We start from the raw sequence: 19,037 nt of genomic DNA on the forward strand, positions 1-19,037 counted from the left end.
TGGCTTGTCCTGGGGAGAAGAAGGGGAAGGAAGGTGGGAATGTGGGGCTGTGGTCTGTCACCCAGGGCTGGGGTGGGTGACACGGGGCTTTCCAGAGGGGAAACACCCCACAGCAGGCATGAGGACCCTGTGTCCTGAGCATGGAAACAGGGCCAGCCCTGCCATGATTTCCTAAGGATTTCAGTGTGTTTTTTCCCTTCCTTCTTTTTTTAAAGCTGGCTCCCAAGGGCCTGGGAGAGCCTGGTTTAACCCACGGGCTGCGGCACAGCCCGGCACTGCAGCACTGCACCGAGGGCAGGGCAGGGCTGGGGGGAGTGGGAGAGGGGCTCTCAGCCCTACTGGGGGAGAAATCACTGCCAGGGGAGACACAGAGAGGCTGGGATGAAGGAGGGACAGTGACAACAGTGACCTTGGGAGGGGGGATGGAACTCCAGCTCTGCCAGTCTGGGACCCCCACACAGAGCAGTGCAGCGGAGGGGGCACATCCCAACTCCCTGCCAGGATGTCCCACCCCTCCTCCTGCCTGTGCCAGGACCCCACTCTGCTCCCCTCCAAGGCCAGGGAGCAGAGAAGCCCCCCAGATGCAGGGATTGTGCTGAGTGGGATGGCAGCCAGCGGGCAAGGACAGGCTGGGGCTGCACTGCGGGCTCTGGAAGGGCTATTTTTAGCCACCTCAGTTTTTAGCCACCTCAGCTCCCCAGTCCCTGTGCTGGGGAGGGAAGTCAGGAGGCAGGAAGCATCCCTGGAAAGGCTGTCAGAGCCCAGGGCTGGGACACAAGGCTTGCTGCAGCCCTCACAGCTCCCTCATCCCAGCCCCTCTGCACAGACAAGGCACCCACATAGTTTTTCTTGAGCTCAGTTTAATCCCTTTGACTACAAAACCTTCAAACAAACCCCGAAACATTGTAAAAGGAGTAGAAATGTCAGGGTGGGAACACTCCTCCCACAGAGTGAACGAGTCCCATCCCAGAGTGAGCCCCAGGGCTGCTCAGCGGTGGCTGAAGAACCCCTGGGGGTAGTTGAACTTGAAGGGCTTCAGGCGCAGGGGACCCCTGGAAGAGGAGAAGAGGGGAGGCTGTGACCACAGGGATCAGGAACCTCCCATAGCACCCACAAACAAGACCCAATTCTGGGGTTACTGTGAGGGCTGATCCCTCTAGGACAGGCCTCCAGGAACAGCAACACCACCAGAGAGCCTGGCAGCACCCTCACCCCCAGGCAGCTCCCACCTGACCAGACGCAGACACATCTTCTCCTGGGGGAACTCCTTGGGCCCCTCCACGCTGGGATCGTGGGGCTCTGTCTCCAGGTACACGTCCAGCACCATGCACAGCCGCTGCAGCTGGTTGGTGAGCAGCTGGTAGCCAGGTTTGGGCCCCCACAGCTCCTTGTAGTAGACATTGACCTCGCTCTCCATGGCCTGGAAAACAGGGATGAGGTTGGCACAGGCTTGGATCTCTACCCTGCATTTCCAGGAGTGTCACAGACATCTTTTATGAAAAATCTTTTTTTTAGGATTTTTCCTCTTAAGAAGGTGAGAGGCTTCAGGAACAAAATGTAAACATTGATTATTTGCTGCTGTGGAATGCCACAGGTGGATCTTTAATTAGCTCATGTTAGATGTTTGTAATTAATAGTGAATCACAATGAATCTCAGACAGAGAGCTCGAGCTACAAACTTTTGTTATCATTCCTTGCTATTTTATTCTTAGCTAGCTTTCTAATGAAATCTTTTCTTCTATTCCTTTAGTATAGTTTTAATGTAATATATATCATAAAATAATAAATCAAGCCTTCTGAAACATGGAGTCAGATCCTCATCTCTTCCCTCAACCTGAGTGTCGTGAAGAGAGACTCCTGAGACTCCTGTGAACACGGTCACAAAGGAGTGTCCAGCCACCAGCTCACCCCAACATTCCCTTGTTATGGGCACAGATCTGCTGGGGACACCCTAAAATGCAGCCCCCACCCCACAGTACCCGAATGTTGTCGTCGTTGCTGCTGTTCCTCTCTCCCTTCCAGTTGAGGCACAGGCTGAAGACAGGAGGCAGCGTGGAATAACCAGGGTTCAGCACCACAGCTGCCTGGAGCTTGGCTGAGCAGGAAAAAGGTGTCACTCACAGGGCCTCCAGCCAGAGGGGCTACCCATGAGGCTGCCCTGGGATGAGGCTTGGGAGCTCCCAAGGGAAGGAAAGGTGCCTACCTGTTCCCCTCTCTATCAGGGCCATGTAGTAGAGGTGAGTGTCTTCAGCCAAGCCAGCCTCTATCACATCCTTAGTGTAGGGCAGCTCCTGAGAGGAGAAGGAGGAATGATGGCTGCAGTGCCACGTGGGAGCTGGAAGGGAGCTGGAAGGGAGGGATTCAGCCTCGTGCTCAGCACTTACAGCATAATCCTCATAGGGAATGGCAGTCCACTTCACCAGGCGGGAGACGATCTTGGTGGGGAAGAGCTGCTGGCACTCGCTGGACACGGGCACAACGCCGTGCTCTGAAAGCAAGGACAGGGCTGGGGACACTGCTCTGCCACTGTCCTGCAGTGGGGACACTCCCAAAGCAGGACCTGGGCATGATGTTATCCTCCAGCAGCTCCACCAGGTGCCCAGCAGAGCCCAGGCTGTGATTGAATGGGATCCCTGGGCTGTGATCCCACTGGATCCCTGGCTTGTGATCCCACGGGATCCTGGCTTGTGATCCCACTGGAGCCCTGGGCTGTGATCCCACTGGATCCCTGGGCTGTGATCCCATGGGATGCCTGGCTTGTGATCCCACTGGAGCCCTGGGCTGTGATCCCACGGGATCCCTGGCTGCTTGACAGGCACACAACATGCATGGTGTGCAGTTCACCTCCCACCATATCCCAAATCACCATCCAGCACTGGGATGGCCATTCCCAAAGAGGTGCTGGGCACTGGAAGGGCCACAGCCTTCCTCTGCCACCCAAAATCGGGCAGTTCCTTCATTCCTACAACTCCCAAGGGCTGAGGGAACAACTGAGAATGCTGAGGGTGGCACAGCCACCCATCAAATGTCACATCAGCCAGCTGATGTCACCTCTCCTGTGATTGCTGCTGTTCCACTCTCCCTCCCAGTGCAGGCACTGGCTGAAGATGGGTAGCAACTTGGAATAACTGGGATTCAGGACCACAGCCACCTGGAGCTTGGCTGAGCAGGGAAGAGATGCTTCCCTGCATGAGGACCCTGCCACTGCACCCCTGTCCCCAGAGAAGGGCAGGGAGCCTGGCAGGACTCTGCCACTGCACTCCTGTCCCCAAGGAATGGGCAGGACCCTGTCATTGCATCCCTGTCCCCAGGGAAGGGCAGGGAGCCTGGCAGGACCCTGCCACTGCACCCCTGTCCCCAAGGAATGGGCAGGGAGCCTGGCAGGACCCTGCCACTGCACCCCTGTCCCAAGGAATGGGCAGGGAGCCTGGCAGGACCCTGCCACTGCACCCCTGTCCCCAGGGAAGGGCAGGGAGCCTGGCAGGACCTTGCTACTACATCCCTGTCCCCAGGGAAAGCGTAGGGAGTCTGTCAGGACCCTGCCACTGCACCCCTGTCCCCATGGAAAGGGCAGGGAGTCTGTCAGGACCCTGCCACTGCACCCCTGTCCCCAGGGAAGGGCAGGGAGCCTGGCAGGACCTTGCTACTACATCCCTGTCCCCAGGGAAAGCGTAGGGAGTCTGTCAGGACCCTGCCACTGCACCCCTGTCCCCATGGAAAGGGCAGGGAGTCTGTCAGGACCCTGCCACTGCACCCCTGTCCCCAAGGAATGGGCAGGGAGCCTGGCAGGACCTTGCTACTACATCCCTGTCCCCAGGGAAAGGGTGGGGAGTCTGTCAGGACCCTGCCACTGCACCCCTGTCCCCATGGCAGGGTGGGGAGCCCAGCACTCACCTAGGGATGCAAACTGCTTGTGCAGGGCCAGGCGGGACTGCAGGCGGCTCCGGAGCAGCTTCACTGTCAGCTCCATGTGGCTGGCACTCAGGGAATTGTCAGCAGCCACTGTGTGCTGTGGGCAGGAGGGATGTCAGGCCAGGAGCCACATCCCCACAGGGACAGGCACCCATCATTCAGGCACTAAAAGGGCTTGGACTGTCACATGTGTGACAGGAAATACGTCAGTGTGGCCCCACACACAGATCCAGCCCAGCTCAGCCTGCCCCAGCCATGGTTTGGGGACAGCTGGGGCCAGCAGGGGGACAGGACAGGACCCCAAAGCTCAGCCCAATGTTGTGGGGGAGAAGGGAGGGGTTTGTGCCATGCCTGAGGCTGCTCCTTGGGGAAATGCAGGCCACCCAGCTTCTGCACCCACACGTAGGGGTGTCCCAGCTCTGTCACGTAGTCACTCAGGGTCAGGATGCTGTGGGGACAATGAGGAAGGGTCACATCAAGCAGGGAGGATTTGCTGTGCTGGAGCAAGGGACTAATGGCAATGGCCTGGGTGACACTCACCCCACTTTATCAAACTGGAACTGGTTGGCCGGGTTGGGCGTTTTCCTGCCGTGGTCCCCTGGGTAGAGGCAGTTGAGGAGGGAGTCTGGGGAGAGCAGGTCCCTGGCAGAAAGAGAGGAGAGGTCAATCAGCAGCAGTCTGGGCTCTGCATCCCTCCATGAACAGGCTCCAAACCCAGAGAAGGGGATTATGAGCTTCATAAATTCAAGAGCAGAATGACTTTCCCTAATTCCACTCCAAAGGGAGAGCTGTCTCCAGGATGGAAATCACAGGGCCCCAGCTCCTGCTCTTCCAGGAAGCTGCTCCCTCTAGTGCCATGAAATTCCTCTTGTCTGACTACTCACAGGACTGACCAGGCACAATGGGCTGCAGGATTTGGGGTCTGGCTCAAGGCACAGCCTCCCTGGTTTGGGGTAACACAGCCAAGGGCAGCAGGAGGGAGGGAACACCCTGCACAGGATCTCCAGCTGCTGTCACAGAGGGTTTGGGGTGTCTGCAGCAGGAAGAGAACCCCAACAGGATGAGGAGGCTGCATATAGGACAGGCTGGGAAGCAGCACCTGCTCCCAGGCAAGCTCAGACCAGCTTTTCCCACCTCCCTCTTCCTCAGGCACCTCCTGTGCCAGAGAGAGCCACCAGAGAGCTGGCAGCTGCTGGGAGCTCCCTGGGCAGGCTCCCAAAGCTGCCACTTCAGCTTTTCCTCACACCAATCAGGCTCTGCAGGCTCTGGGGAGCACAGGCAGCTGCATCTCTGGAGCTCAGGACAAGGTGACCTCAGGAACAGGCAGGTGAAGGAGCTGCAGGCTCTGCCTGTGGGAGGGAGGCTGAATGTGTCAGCAGGAGAGACTTTCCCCCAGTTCCTGACAGCTCTGGCACTGCTGAGAGGTTCCCAAACTCCCCGAGTCTGGCTTGTCATGGCAGAGGAGAGGGGGAGGAAGGTGCTTGGGCTGTGCAGGGCTCCCAGACCCATGGGGGCAGAGGGGGCCCTGCCTGATGAGCTCTGGGCTGTGTAGGGTTCCTGGATCCCACAGAATCACTGCCTGATGAGCTCGAGGCTGTGCAGGGCTCCCAAACCCCAGAGAATCACAGCTCAATGATCTCCAGGCCCTGCAGGGCTCCAAAATCCCAAGGAGTCACTGCCCAATGATCTCCAGACTCTGCAGGGCTCCTGGATCCCAAGGAGTCACTGCCCAATGATCTCCAGGCTCTGCAGGGCTCCCAAATCCCACAGAATCACTGCCCAATGATCTCCAGGCTCTGCAGGGCTCCCAAATCCCACAGAATCACTGCCCAATGATCTCCAGGCCCTGCAGGGCTCCCAAATCCCATGGAGTCACTGCCCAATGATCTCCAGACTCTGCAGGGCTCCCAAATCCCATGGAATCACTGCCCAATGAGCTCCAGACTCTGCAGGGCTCCCAAATCCCATGGAATCACTGCCCAATGACCTCTAGGCTCTGCAGGGCTCCCAAATCCCATGGAGTCACTGCCCAATGATCTCCAGGCTCTGCAGGGCTCCCAAAGCCCATGAAGTCACTGCTTGGTGATCTCCAGGCTTGCTGCCCGCAGGGCTCTCCTTACCCAGCACTGATGGCCGTGGTCATCTCCACAGCAGTGGTCACCTTGGCTTTCACTGTCATGACGTTGAGGTTCATCAGGTAGTGGAAGGTCAGGTGAAGCACGTTCTCATCTGCCCACACAGAAGGGGTGACATTGGTGCCTGCTCCAGCTCAGAGAAACCCCTCCACACTTCCAGCTCCTCCCAGGGTGTTGCTGGGGACAGTCCCTGAGCTGCTGTCACACCCCAGAGCCTCTCACCTTTGCATTTCAGGTCCAGGGTGACAGACAAGGGGTGTCTCTTCAGCATCTCCTTGCGTTTGTCGTCCAGCTGCACACCCAGGGTGGGCCTGCGCCGCTTCTGGGGGGGCAAAACAGCTGTGAGAGCCTTCTCCTGCTCCTCACCAACCCATGGACCTTCCCAGCACACAGCTCCTTCCCTCCAGTCCAGCTCCACAATCCCCCAGCACCAGGGCCACACTGTCCTGGAGAGGGAGAGGAGCAGGATACCCTCACTCAGCTCCAGCTCCTGTCACTCCTTCAGCTCCAGGGAATGTCTCCACTCCTGGGAGACAAAGCCAAGGACCTGCTGGCCCAAAAGCTTTCCCACTGCAAGAGGCAGAACCTGGAATCACTGAATCCTTTAGGTTGGAAAAGCCCTCTGAGAGCACCAGGTCCAACCACCCCTGCAGCACTGCCAAGGCCACCACTGCCCCACGTCCCCCTGTGCCACAACCACATGGCTGTTCATTCTCTCCAGGAATGGGGACTCCCCCGCTGCCCTGGGCAGCTGTGCCAGGCTGGACAGCCCTTTCTGTGAAAGAATTTTCCCAATATCCTCCTCTGGCACACTCTTCTTTCCTTTCATCCTGTCCCTGTTCCCTGGAGCACAGCCCGACCCCCCCGGCTGTCCCCTCCTGTCAGGAGCTGTGCAGAGCCACAAGGGCCCCCTGAGCCTCCTTTGCTCCAGGCTGAGCCCCTGCCCAGCTCCATTCCCTTCTTTGGACATGAGACTCTTCCCCACAGAACATCCCCATACACCTGGCTCTGCTGCTGCTGGTGGCAGTGGAGGCCCAGAGCCCCCTCAGGCTTTGCTGCTGGGAGCAACCAGCACCTCCATCCTCCCCTCAGCATCCAGCAGGAATTATTTGTAGGACAAACACTTCCTCCAAGGAGTGCTGAACAAGCCCTGGTGCAGAGAATGCTTTTGGCACGGGATGGACACAGATCCCTCCCTGTTGGACACAGCTCCCTGCCCTCAGGCTATTTATACAAAGTGGAGCAGCTCCAGCCGGAGCTGCAGGGACGGGACACGAGAGGAGCAGCTCTGTACCCTGCCTGCTCCTGCATTTGGGACACCAGCTGGAAATGGCAGCTCCCTCCTCCCAGGAAAGGTCAGCATTTGACATCACTGCAGTTCCACACACACTCAGAGTGTGCAGGGGCAGTTCCCAGCCCCAGCTCTCCCCAGAGGGGGACAGTGCTGTCCCTTACCGTGGTTTGCTCCTCCTCTGCATCGGAATCGCTCTCATCATCTGTGCAGAGAGAGAGAGAGGTGTCAGCAGGGACCACTCAGGGCTGAGCTCTCCCACCACCAGCAGGACCACCAGGGCTTTTCCCAAGCCCTGACACCCCTCTCCCAACAGAAGCAGGGTGCCAGGAGCTGCAGGCACAGAGGAGCAAGTCCCCAGGGCAACACCACAACTCACCCTGTGAGTCCTCAGGTGGTTTATAAAGGGCCTTGGCTTCCTCCACGCTCCCTTCTATGGCCACCACCAGCTTCTTATCTGCAGAGGAGACAGGAAAACTGAGTCAGCAATCCCATTCCTGCTGCAAAGGCAGTGAGCAGAGCAGCCCTGCCCCTAAAGCTCCTGGTTCCTGGTGAAGGAAGCTCCAGCAAAAGGCCAGTGGGAGAGAGGTTGTCTGGAAGGTTCTGGAAGGCCACCACTGGGCTGGATCTCCTGGGCAGGATGGGGTCAGGAGATGGTAAACGCTGGGTTTTGAGGGACTCTTCCTGGAAACCATAAGGGCCAAATGTTTATTAAGAGCCAGGAGAGGTTTGGATCTGGCTGGGACAAGCAGGAACCTGGTGTGGCCAAGCACCACCGCGTCCTTCCATGCTCCTCTGGCACTGAGAGGAACAGGTCACACCACAGCCCTCACTACACAGGAGGTGTGCACAGGCCAGTGGGATCCTCACCTCTTCCAGGAAATCCTCCCAGCTCAGGGAGGCTCCAGAAATCCCCCCAAAATACAAAGGGGTGAAGGTTTCTAGGTGAGCTGTGGCAACGGCCTCTACAAGGCCTGGGGTCCCCGGGTGGCACAAGGCAGGGGGTGACAGCTCTGGGGAAGCTGTGACAGCACTGAGCCAGCTCACAGGCTGCTCAGAGCCTGCAAGGACATCCCTGCTGACCTTGGCAAGGGGGGAAGGGGTGGGAAGGAGCTTCCCAAGCACTTCTCCCAGCGAGGCAGCTGAGCAAACAAGGTTTCAAATGCTGCTGCCTCACTGCGCCGTGGGGCCACCCCGCTGCTCTGTGCTCAGCAGAATCTGACAGCAGAGCAGGCAGGGGGAAAACACCCCAAAAAGTGGTGATTGCTGCAGGCAGGAGTGACATCTGGCCCGTGGGGGGCATTGGGGGGGCACTGGCCCCTCGGTGCTCACCACAGGCCTGTCCATAGGCACTGGCCTGGACGAAGAGGACGTAGAGAGGCGGCGGGAGGTGCCGGGCGGTCTCGTACTGCTTGTGAGCCTGGTCGAAGGGCATGAACAGGTACTCCTGCACAGGGAGGGAGGCCTGGGAATGACAGGGAGAGCCTTCATCACTGCGAGGGGAACAGCTCATCCTCCTCACCCTGAGACAGCAGGAGATGAAGCTGGCACAGCAGTGGTGGTGCAGGGTTAAACATGGAGAGCCCCAGGAAAGGGCTGGCAGCTGTCTCACTGGGAAAGTTTTGGATCTGGAAATAACCCAGCTCCTCCTCCTGTTCCTCCCTCCCAAGGCAGCCACAGGGGGCTGGGACTGCGTTGGGCTCTCCAGGGAAAGGCCCATTTAGCAGCTCCTGCAGCTGCAGTTCTGCAGGAATTGCTGCATAAATAAAAAAGGAAACTCTGGAGGGGTCTCAGATCTGCCCCTTGCCCACCCTGAGTGGGAATGAAACATCTCCAGACCCAAACCAGCCCAGGAGCTGCCCCTCAGTGTGACCTCCTGCAGGGCTCAGGTACCTGCATGATGCTGTTGAGTCGAGGCTGGAGGCTGCTCAGATATTCCTTCTTCACCTCAATCTCCTTCAGGATCTTCTCCTTGCTGGTCAGGCACTCCTTGTATTTCTCTGCCAGCCTAAGGGAGGGAATTCTGTCACTGCCACTCACCACAGCTCTAAACCTGCTGGGGTCCACCTGGATGATGAGCCCCAGCATTCCTGCCCTGACAGAAGGAACCAGGAGAGCTCAGACATGGGGCAAACAGAGCTCCCAACACCAAGGGCAAGGGGAGACAGAAAGGAACTGATTTGAGATGGAAAACAAACAAGGAAAAGGGGAAGCTCAGCCTTGTGCTGTGCTCTAAAGGGGCAGCAACTGGCTCTTCCCTCAGGAGATGTGCTCCCACACCAGGCTCTGCTGCCAGCAGCCATGACCCCTCTGAGCTCCCTAAGAGGCTTTGTCTCTTCATATCCCCAGAGCCACCTCATGTCACAGAGCCAAGGTTCAACAGAGAAAACCCAGGAAAATGCAAGGCCACCATGATGCTCTGAGCCCTGGATACCTCGTGTTCAGGGAGAACACACCAAAATCCCCTCACTGCTGCTGCCTGCAAGCCCTTTCCCAGCAGGAGCAGGGAACTGGGTATGGAAGTGACCTGCCCAGGACAAGGGTTCTCTGAGGGGGAACAGACCTGACCTTGCAGAACTTGGATTCTGCTTCCAAGCAAAACTGTGTTTGTGGGGGTCAATGCACATCCCAAGAGGCTCCTACACAAGCTCCAGTGTTCACACACCTTCCCAAAACAGAGCTATGAAATCCCTGCACTCCACTCCAAAGGCACCTCACATAAGGTGGAGAAGAATCCAAAGCCAATCCAATGGGATTGCACAGCTAAAAACACCAACATAAATCATGGATGGATGTCAACAACCCCAACATCATCAGAAAATGCCCACAGCACCACTGGCATCTGCTTGTGAGCAGCTGAACAGGCCATGTCCCACCTCAGCAGCGGTGGGAGAAGGACAGGGGCATTCCTTAGACACCACAGAGTGAGGACTGGGAATTCCAAGGCCTCTCAGCAATTTAATGAGCAGCTGAGGGTCTCCATGAGGTTTGCAATGATCAGAGATCTGCAGGTGAACACTCCTCTGCTTGTGTCACAGGGAGAGCCAGCTGGAGGATCCTGCCTGTGCCTTCCACCAGGCAAAGGCAGCCAGGTTTTAGGGAAAGGCTCTGGGAAAAGGAATCATGAAGGGTTGGAGGCATCCAGCACCTCATCTGCTCTGCTGAGCTGCCCTCAGGCTGCACCCACCAGCATGTTCCAACTGATCTTTCCAGAAGGTGCTCCTGGACACTGCCTGCCTGTTATCCAAACACAGGAATGCTGTGTCATGTTTGCTTTTCCCAGGGGGCAAGAGTCAGGGAGCAGCTGAGCCCTGGGACAGCGGTGATGCCAGCAGCAGGACACGGGGCTGTCCCAGCCTGGTGTGGTTGGCAGCTCCACACCATGGCATGGAATGGCAGCAGCTCCAGCCAGGATGGGTTCCCTTTGCTCCTTGGATCACCAGGCAGTGCCAGAGAACTCCCTGACCTATGGAGCAAGGATCCCAGCAAGCCCAGCTCTGCACAGAGGGAATGTCCCAGCCACACAAGAGGGTGTGAAAAGCTTCATCCCTACATCTGCTCTCCCAGCAGCTCTGGGTGTCTGCCCAGACCCCTGGAGCTGGGACATGGAGTGGGATACCCAGAACTGCAGGTGTGTGCCCAGATCCCTGGAGTGGGGACACCCAGAACTGCAGGTGTGTGCCCAGATCCCTGGAGTGGGGACACCCCGAACTGCAGGTGTGTGCCCAGACCCCTGGAGTGGGACATGGAGTGGGGACACCCAGAACTGCAGGTGTGTGCCCAGATCCCTGGAGTGGGGACACCCAGAACTGCAGGTGTGTGCCCAGATCCCTGGAGTGGGGACACCCAGAACTGCAGGTGTGTGCCCAGACCCCTGGAGTGGGACATGGAGTGGGGACACCCAGAACTGCAGGTGTGTGCCCAGATCCCTGGAGTGGGGACACCCAGAACTGCAGGTGTGTGCCCAGATCCCTGGAGTGGGACACCCAGAACTGCAGGTGTGTGCCCAGATCCCTGGAGTGGGACATGGCGGGGGACACCCAGAACTGCAGGTGTGTGCCCAGATCCCTGGAGTGGGACATGGGGGGGGACACCCAGAACTGCAGGTGTGTGTCCAGATCCCTGGAGTGGGACATGGAGTGGGGACACTCAGAACTGCAGGTGTGTGCCCAGATCCCTGGAGTGGGACATGGAGTGGGGACACTCAGAACTGCAGGTGTGTGCCCAGACCCCTGGAGTGGGGCACCCAGAACTGCAGGTGTGTGCCCAGATCCCTGGAGTGGGACATGGAGTGGGGACACTCAGAACTGCAGGTGTGTGCCCAGACCCCTGGAGTGGGGCACCCAGAACTGCAGGTGTGTGCCCAGACCCCTGGAGTGGGGCACCCAGAACTGCAGGTGTGTGCCCAGATCCCTGGAGTGGGACATGGAGTAGGGACAGCCAGAACTGCAGGTGTGTGCCCAGATCCCTGGAGTGGGACATGGAGTGGGGACACCCAGAACTGCAGGTGTGTGCCCAGATCCCTGGAGTGGGACATGGAGTGGGGACACTCAGAACTGCAGGTGTGTGCCCAGACCCCTGGAGCAGGAGCAGGGAATGGGAGCACCCCTGACCCACCTCTTGCGCTGCTCCAGCTCCCAGTCCAGGCGGGCCAGGGTCTGCTGGTGGGGCTCGGTCAGGGTGATGGCGGGGCGGCTGATCTCAGGGGGGGCCTCCTTGTAGAACTCCTCCAGGCTCACCAGCTCGATCTCCTCGTGTTTGGACCTGCCAGGACACATGGATCAGACCAGGGAAAAGTGGGAAGTGCTCAATGTGTCCTACAGGAGAATGTCCCACTGGTGCTGCCTGCCCTGCTGCTGAGCCACCGCCATCAGGGAGCAGAACTTGTTTTGACCTCCATTGTCCGAGCCTAAAGGGGCTCCAGGAGAGCTGGAGAGGGACAAGGGGTGGAGGGACAGGACACAGGGAATGGCTCCCACTGCCAGAGGGATATTGAGAATTAGGAATTGTTCCCTGGCAGGGTGGGCAGGCCCTGGCACAGGGTGCCCAGAGCAGCTGGGGCTGCCCCTGGATCCCTGGCAGTGCCCAAGGCCAGGCTGGACACTGGGGCTGGGAGCAGCCTGGGACAGTGGGAGGTGTCCCTGCCAGGGCAGGGGTGGCACTGGATGGGCTTTAATATCCCTTCTAACCCAAACTATTCCATGATTAAACACCTGGGGCACCCACTGTGCTCCCACAGTGAATGTGGGAAGAGCTCCCCCACCCATCCCAGACACACCAATGCTCCCTCTGCTCCCTGGCCATGCTCACTTGAATTCCAGGCACTTGGTGATCTCTTTCTGCAGGTGCATCACCTCATAGAGCAGGTTCTGGAGCTGCAGGTGATAGGCATCAACCTTCTGCTTTGCCTGAAACACAGACAGAGCCAGAGCAGGGATGGAGCAGGAAAACCAGTCACCAAGAGAGAGTCACCAAGACCCCGTCACTACAGCAGCTGGGGACAGCAGGTTTTAGGGTATGCAACAATTTTTAGGGGGAAGAATGACATTTTTAAGGACTGGAAGAGCAAAGGATTGTGACAGGAGACTGATCCTGCTGCTTCCTCACATTTCAAAGCCAAGGCACAGGACAGGGCTCATTTGCTGGGACACACAGAGTCCCCTCTCTGAGAACTCTGGGTATGGAGCTTCGAGGCCAATCATACCCCCCTTGATACACTTGCACAACACCAGACCCTTGAAACAGAGTTTCTGACCTCCTGCTACACTTGAGACAAAAGCAGATACTCCTCCTTCATTATTGATTTTTTACAGCTGCTCTGCACCCAGCAGGAGTTTATCAGAATTGGAGCCTGTCTCAAGCTGAAAGGTGCAGCTGGGGCTGTGTGTTCTATCCCCACCTGTCAGAGCTGGGGCAGTTCTCTGCTGTTCATGGGCAGTTTTTTCTTTATCTCTCCCACAGCCAACCCTCCCTCCAGCAGATCTCTGCTGTCCATGGCCACTGAGTGTCCCTGCAGGGCTGATCCAATCCCAGCATCCCATGGGGAGATGCTCCGCCCAGGGGAGGAGCCAAGCATTCCTGCCTGGATCCAATCTGAGCCTGGCACAGCACAGCAGCCTTTGCCCCCTGCATTGCCAGAGGAGCAGCTTTCTGCTGCCCTGCACGGCCAGAGGGAGCCCAGGCCCATCTGCAGCAGCCCTGGAGCTGCAGAGGAAAACTCCCCCCTTGTGCAGGATCCCTGCTGCAGCAGAGCCACAGCTGGCACTGCAGGAGGGCTGAGCCCCCATGGGATGGGGCTGGGACACCCCCTGACACACAGGGGGCAGGGACTGCTCTGACTCTGGCAATGTTTTTTTTTTTGTTTGTACTATTGCATTTATATTTTTAAATTTTCCTACTAAAGAACTGCTATTCTTATTCCCCTATCTTTGCTTGAGAATCTCTTAAATTTAAATTATAATAATTTGTAAGGAGGGGGTTTGCATTTTCCATTTCAGGGGAGCCTTCTGCCTTCCCGTCTGTTCAAACCAAGACAGAGCCTCCCAACAAACCCCACAACCTGGCTGAGGTGTAACCCCTCACACCCCACACACAGACCAGTCAGGACCTGCCCCATCTCTGCCCCCCCTAAACCCCAAGCTGCATTCCTCCCTCCCAGCCCCTGCTGGCACCTCGTGGGTCTGGTCCCTGCCCTTCTTGAGGCGGATGTGGGCCAGGCGGTTCAGCTTCTTCAGGGTCATGAAGTGCACGCAGCTCTGCACGCGCCGCTCGTCGATCTCCGAGGCCTGAGGGCAGGAGAGAGGGGTGGCAGCAGGAGGGATGGCTGGCACCTCCTCTGCAGGGGTTTCCTGCCACAAAAAAAGGCTCCATGCTTTGCTGTGGAGCCACATTTATGTCCCTGTGGCTGCTGAGGGAGCCTCCTGCTGCCAGACCACAGGGCTGTGCTGGAAGTAACTGACAGGGGGTCCAGGCTCCTCAGAGAATCACTGCAGCCATTTGCCTCAGCAGCAGGAACAGGGGTGGCTCAGCCTGAGGCACCAGGAGCCTGGGACAAGGGAGGATATTCCACTTCCAGAGCCCAATTCCTGCCCCAGAAGCCTGGGAAAGGGAGGCTCTGTTCCATTTCCAAAGCTAAATCCCTGCCCTAGCAGCCTTGGTTGGACAAGGAAGGCTGCTCCATTGCCAGGGGCTCAATTCCTGCCCCAGCAGCCTGGGCAAGGGAGGTTATTTAATTTCCAGAGTCAAATCCCTGCCCCAGAAGCCCAAGGCAAGGGAAACATTTCCAGAGCTCAATTCCTACCCCAGCAGCCCTGGACAAGGAAGGCTGTTCCATTTCCAGGGGCTCAATTCCTGTCCCAGCAGCCCTGGACAAGGAAGGCTGTTCCTCTTCCAGAGCCCAATTCCTGCCCCAGCAACCTGGGAAAAGGAGGCTGTTCCATTTCCAGAGCTCAATTCCTGCCCAGCAGCCCAGAAAAGGGAGGTTATTCCATTTCCAGAGTTAAATCCCTGCCCCAGGAGCCCAAGACAAGGGAAAGTGTTCCACTTCCAGAGCTCAATTCCTACCCCAGCAGCCTTGGACAAGGAAGGCTGTTGCATTTCCAGGGGCTCAATTCCTGTCCCAGCAGCCTGGGAAAGGGTTCTGGGAAAAAGAGGTTGTTCCATTTCCAGAGCCAAATCCCTGCCCCAGCAGCCTGGGAAAGGGAGGTTATTCCACTTCCAGAGCTCAATTCCTACCCTAGCAGCCCTGGACAAGGAAAGCTGCTCCATTTCCAGGGGATCAATCCCTGCCCCAGCAGCCTGGAAAAGGGAGGCTGTTCCATTTCCAGAGCCCAATCCCTGCCCCACCAGCCCAAGACAAGGTAGGCTGCTCCATTTCCAGATCCCAATTCCTGCCCCAGCAGCCTGGCAAAGGGAGGTTATTCCATTTCCAGAGCTCAGTTCCTGCCCCTGGAGCCCAAGACAAGGGAAACTGTTCCATTTCCAGGGTCTCCATTCCTGCCCCAGCAGCCTGGCAAAGGGAGGCTGCTCCATTTCCCTGACTCTGCCCAGGAGACATCACACCTCCTGCTGCCCTTCTCCTGGGATTAACACCAAAGACAGACATGTTAGACCCCACGTGGAGGCCGCTCCTCACATTCTCCTTGATGCCCCGGCTCTTCAGCTCCTGGATCTCTGCCATGAGCCTCTGGAGCTCCTGGCAGGTCTCCCTGTAGAGCTCGTAGTCCTTGATGGGGTCACGCAGATCCACCTCGCTCTCCTCGCTGTAGTACCTGGCATCCTGCCAAGGCAAGAACACTCCTGTGGCTCATCCCTCCCTCTGCAAAGGGCTCTGGGGGACAGGCTGCCACTTCTGCCCATGAATCCCATGGCTTTACACAGGGAGGGGACTCAGCTCCAACAATCCCAAACCCACCAGTCGCTAAAACACCTGGCAAGGTCAGGCTGTCTTTAATTGTTAGAAATTTGAATTGGCAAATTCAATCTGTGCAGGGCCAGGAGTTGGACTGGAGGATCCTGGTGGATCCCTTCCAACTCAGGATATTCCATGATCTCCATGACCACAGAGGACAATCCAGGAAGGTGATTGCTCCTCCTCCTCCACCCCGCTCCCCACTCTGGCTGATCCTACACTATCCTGCTGCTCACGGGAGGGTTTGAAGGCACCATGCAAATCCCTGAGGGATCTTCCAGCTTTGAGCTCACTCTCCAGAGGAGTGTTTGTGTCTCCTGAAAGAGATGGAAGCAGGTTTAGGAATTCACAGTGGGAGTTTAGGAGGCATTGGAAGCTGGGGGAACTGGATCTCACAATTCATGGAATTCCAGAATGGTTTGGGTGGGAAGGGAGGACTTTAAAGCCCATCCAGTCCCATAGGCAGGGACACCTTCCACCAGCCCAGTTTTCTCCAAGGCCCATCCAACGTGGCCTGGGACACTGCCAGGATGGGGCAGGCACAGCTTCTCTGGGATTGTTTTCCAGCAGGGAAAGCCAGGCCAGCACAGAGGGGTGTGGGCGGGGCCCTGGGCACGTCTGTACCTGGTCCGTGTCGCCCTTGCCCCGCTTGCCCTCGGCTGGGACCCCGTCCGTGCGGATCACCTTGGGCTTCCTCTTCTTGCTGGACTCGGAGGACATGGTGCTGCCGGCAGGGCTGGGGAGGGAGCACGGGGTGAGCCCGTGGGGGCCAAACCTGCCCGCACCGGGGCTCTCCCGGGCTCCTCCCGCCAGCCCCGCCTGGGCTCTGCAGTGTGCGCTGGGCCTCCCTCCATCCTGCACCTCCCAGCCCTCCACAGCGAGCCTGGGGTTCTGCTCCACCACAGCCCCCGGAGCAGCACAGCGAGCCTGGGGTCCGCTCCACCACAGCCCCCCAGACCAGCACAGCGGGCCCGGGTTCTGCTCCACCACAGCCCCCGGAGCAGCACAGCGAGCCTGGGGTCCGCTCCACCACAGCCCCCGGAGCAGCACAGCGGGCCCGGGTTCTGCTCCACCACAGCCCCCCAGTGCCACTGAGCTCCCCTGGGACCCCGGGCCCGAGCGCTCAGCCCCTCCCTGAGCCCCCGGACTGCGACTTTTGCCGCCTCAGGGCCCTCACAGACCCGGGAGCCTTCGCTCCGCCAGAACGCCCCAGAGCCCCGCACATCCATCCCGGAGCGAACTCTCCTGCGAGCCCCCCCCAGACCCGGGACACTCCACCTCTCCAGAGCCCAGCACATCGAGCCCAGAGCCCGTCACTCCTTCAGAGCCGCCCAGGACCCTCACGCCGGAGCCCCTCCGCCCTCCTGAGCCCTCAGAGCCCCGCACATCCATCCCGGGGCGTCCGCTGCTCCATGTCCCCCAGACCCGGGACCCTCCACGTCTCCAGAGCCCTCAGAGCCCAGCACACCGGGCCCAGAGCCCGTTACCCCTTCAGAGCCGCCCCAGACCCTCAAGCCAGGGACTCTCCGCCCTCCAGAGCCCAGCACACCGAGCCTAGAGCCCTTCATTCCCTCGGAGTCGTCCCAGACGCTCACGCCGGGGTCTCTTCTCTTCTCCTGAGCCCTCAGAGTCCTTCACTTCCTCAGAGCCGCCCCAGACCCTCAAGCCAGGGACTCTCAGCCCTCCAGAGCCCAGCATATCGAGCCCAGAGCCCCTCACTCCTTCAGAGACACCCAGACCCTCACGCCGGGGACTCTCCGCTTCCCAGAACCCCCAGATCCCCGCACACCGAGCCCAGAGCCATTCACGCGCTCAGAGCCGCCCCAGACCCTCACGCCGGGGTCTCTAAGCTTCCCAGAACCCCCAGAGCCCAGCACACCGAACCCAGAGCCCTCCACTCCTTCAGAGCCGCCCCAGACCCTCACGCCGGGGACTCTCCGCCCTCCTTAGCCCTGAGAGCCCCGCACATGGGCCCGAGCCCTTAGAGCTCCCCCAGCACGGGGTCTTCGCCCCCCAGAGCAGGACCCTCCAGTTGCACCGAGCCCCTGGCACAGCGGGTCACGGACCGCCCGCCCCTCCGCAGCCCCAGGGCCGGGGCCGCTCCCCCATCCCCGGCCGGGGGTCCCGGCTCACCCCGGCACTCACCGCGCCTCGCCTCCGCGCCTCCGGAAGTGACGTCACGGAGCACCGAGCGCGGCGCGGAGCGGCGGCCGCTGCTCCCGGCGCCCCCTGGCGGACCCGGCACCCTGGAGGACCCGCGGGGGCGTGGCTTCGTGAAGTGGGCGTGGCTTAACAAAGGGGCGTGGCTTAACAAAAGGGGCGTGGTCACGCGTGAGCCCTCCACACTGGGGACACTGGCGGGACTGGGGGGGTCCTGGGGCAGAAGGGCACCCACAGGAATGGGGGGAGCTTGAAGAGGGGTCCCAGAAGCACTGATGGGTGTCCATGGGCTGGGATGGGGTCCCTGATGGCACTGGGGTTACCCATGGGCTTGGGATGGAGTCCCTGATGGCACTGGGGGTGCCCAGAAGACTGGGATGGGGTCCCTGATGGCACTGGGGTTACCCATGGGCTGGGGATGGGGTCCCTGGTGGCACTGGGGTTACCCATGGGCTTGGCATGGGGTCCCTGGTGGCACAGAGGGTACCCATGGGCTTGGGATGGAGTCCCTGATGGCTCTGGGGGTGCCCAGAAGACTGGGATGGGGTCCCTGATGGCACTGGGGGCACCCATGGGCTGGGGATGGGGTCCCTGATGGCACTGGGGGTACCCATGGGCTTGGGATGGGATCCCCAATAGGATGGGGGGCACATAGGACCTTGGGAGGGGCACAGGATGGAGTCATTGGTGGTGGTGGTGGGATCCATGGGCTTGGGGAGAGGCTGGGGATGGGGTCCCCAATGGCACTGGGGGGATCCTTGGGCTCAGAATGGCACAAGAAGAGGTCCCCAGAGGCACTGGGAGCATCCATAGGCTTGGAGGGCCATGGGATGGTGTCCACTTCAGCACTGAAGGGTTTCAGGGGCTTGGCATGGGGTCCCCAATGGGCCTGGGGGGTATCCATGGGCTGGGCTGGGACTTGCCTTGGGGTGCCCAGTGGTGCTGAGGGATCCAGGAGCTTGGGGGTGGCATTGGATGGGGTGCCTGCTGGTCATGGGTGCATCCATGAGCTTGGGGGGGAGCATGGGATGGGGTCCCTGATGGCACTGGGGGTATCCATGGGCCTGGGATGGGGTCCCTGATGGCACTGGGGGGTACCCATGGGCCTGGGATGGGGTCCCCGGTGGCG

General features: G+C 59.3%; 1 protein-coding gene across 3 annotated transcripts; it reads right to left on the reverse strand.

Moving 5' to 3' along the window:
- Positions 1-843: 843 nt before the first annotated feature.
- THOC5 (THO complex subunit 5) lies at positions 844-17,936 on the reverse strand. 3 transcript variants are annotated; one of them, XM_058036640.1, is made up of 21 exons: positions 17,894-17,936; positions 16,373-16,484; positions 15,985-16,065; positions 15,473-15,616; positions 14,010-14,123; positions 12,649-12,746; positions 11,956-12,102; positions 9,232-9,346; positions 8,671-8,803; positions 7,718-7,795; positions 7,503-7,543; positions 6,270-6,369; positions 6,033-6,141; positions 4,453-4,554; positions 4,264-4,360; positions 3,895-4,009; positions 2,385-2,488; positions 2,204-2,291; positions 1,980-2,095; positions 1,230-1,420; positions 844-1,052 (listed from the first exon to the last, which is right to left on the reverse strand). In XM_058036640.1, exons 2-21 carry the CDS (start codon positions 16,466-16,468, stop codon positions 989-991), a joined length of 2,133 nt encoding a protein of 710 aa, XP_057892623.1. In that variant the 5' UTR covers positions 16,469-16,484; positions 17,894-17,936; the 3' UTR covers positions 844-988. The 3 variants fall into 3 exon arrangements, with proteins under 3 accessions (XP_057892623.1, XP_057892624.1, XP_057892625.1); XM_058036641.1 differs by lacking the exon at positions 15,985-16,065; XM_058036642.1 differs by lacking the exon at positions 15,985-16,065 and having other exon boundaries at positions 16,433-16,484; positions 17,894-17,904.
- Positions 17,937-19,037: the final 1,101 nt, after the last annotated feature.

This window comes from Melospiza georgiana, chromosome 18 (assembly GCF_028018845.1).
Source record: "Melospiza georgiana isolate bMelGeo1 chromosome 18, bMelGeo1.pri, whole genome shotgun sequence".
NCBI lineage: Eukaryota > Metazoa > Chordata > Aves > Passeriformes > Passerellidae > Melospiza > Melospiza georgiana.

Excerpts from the sequence above, each read along its gene's own strand:
- THOC5 (XM_058036640.1), bottom strand. The coding sequence starts at position 16,468 with ATGTCCTCCGAGTCCAGCAAGAAGAGGAAGCCCAAGGTGATCCGCACG. Across the intron at positions 8,804-9,231 it reads GACTCAACAGCATCATGCAG|GCCTCCCTCCCTGTGCAGGA; the intron begins GTACCTGAGCCC and ends TGTCATTCCCAG. Across the intron at positions 6,370-7,502 it reads CAGAGGAGGAGCAAACCACG|AAGCGGCGCAGGCCCACCCT; the intron begins GTAAGGGACAGC and ends TTGCCCCCCCAG.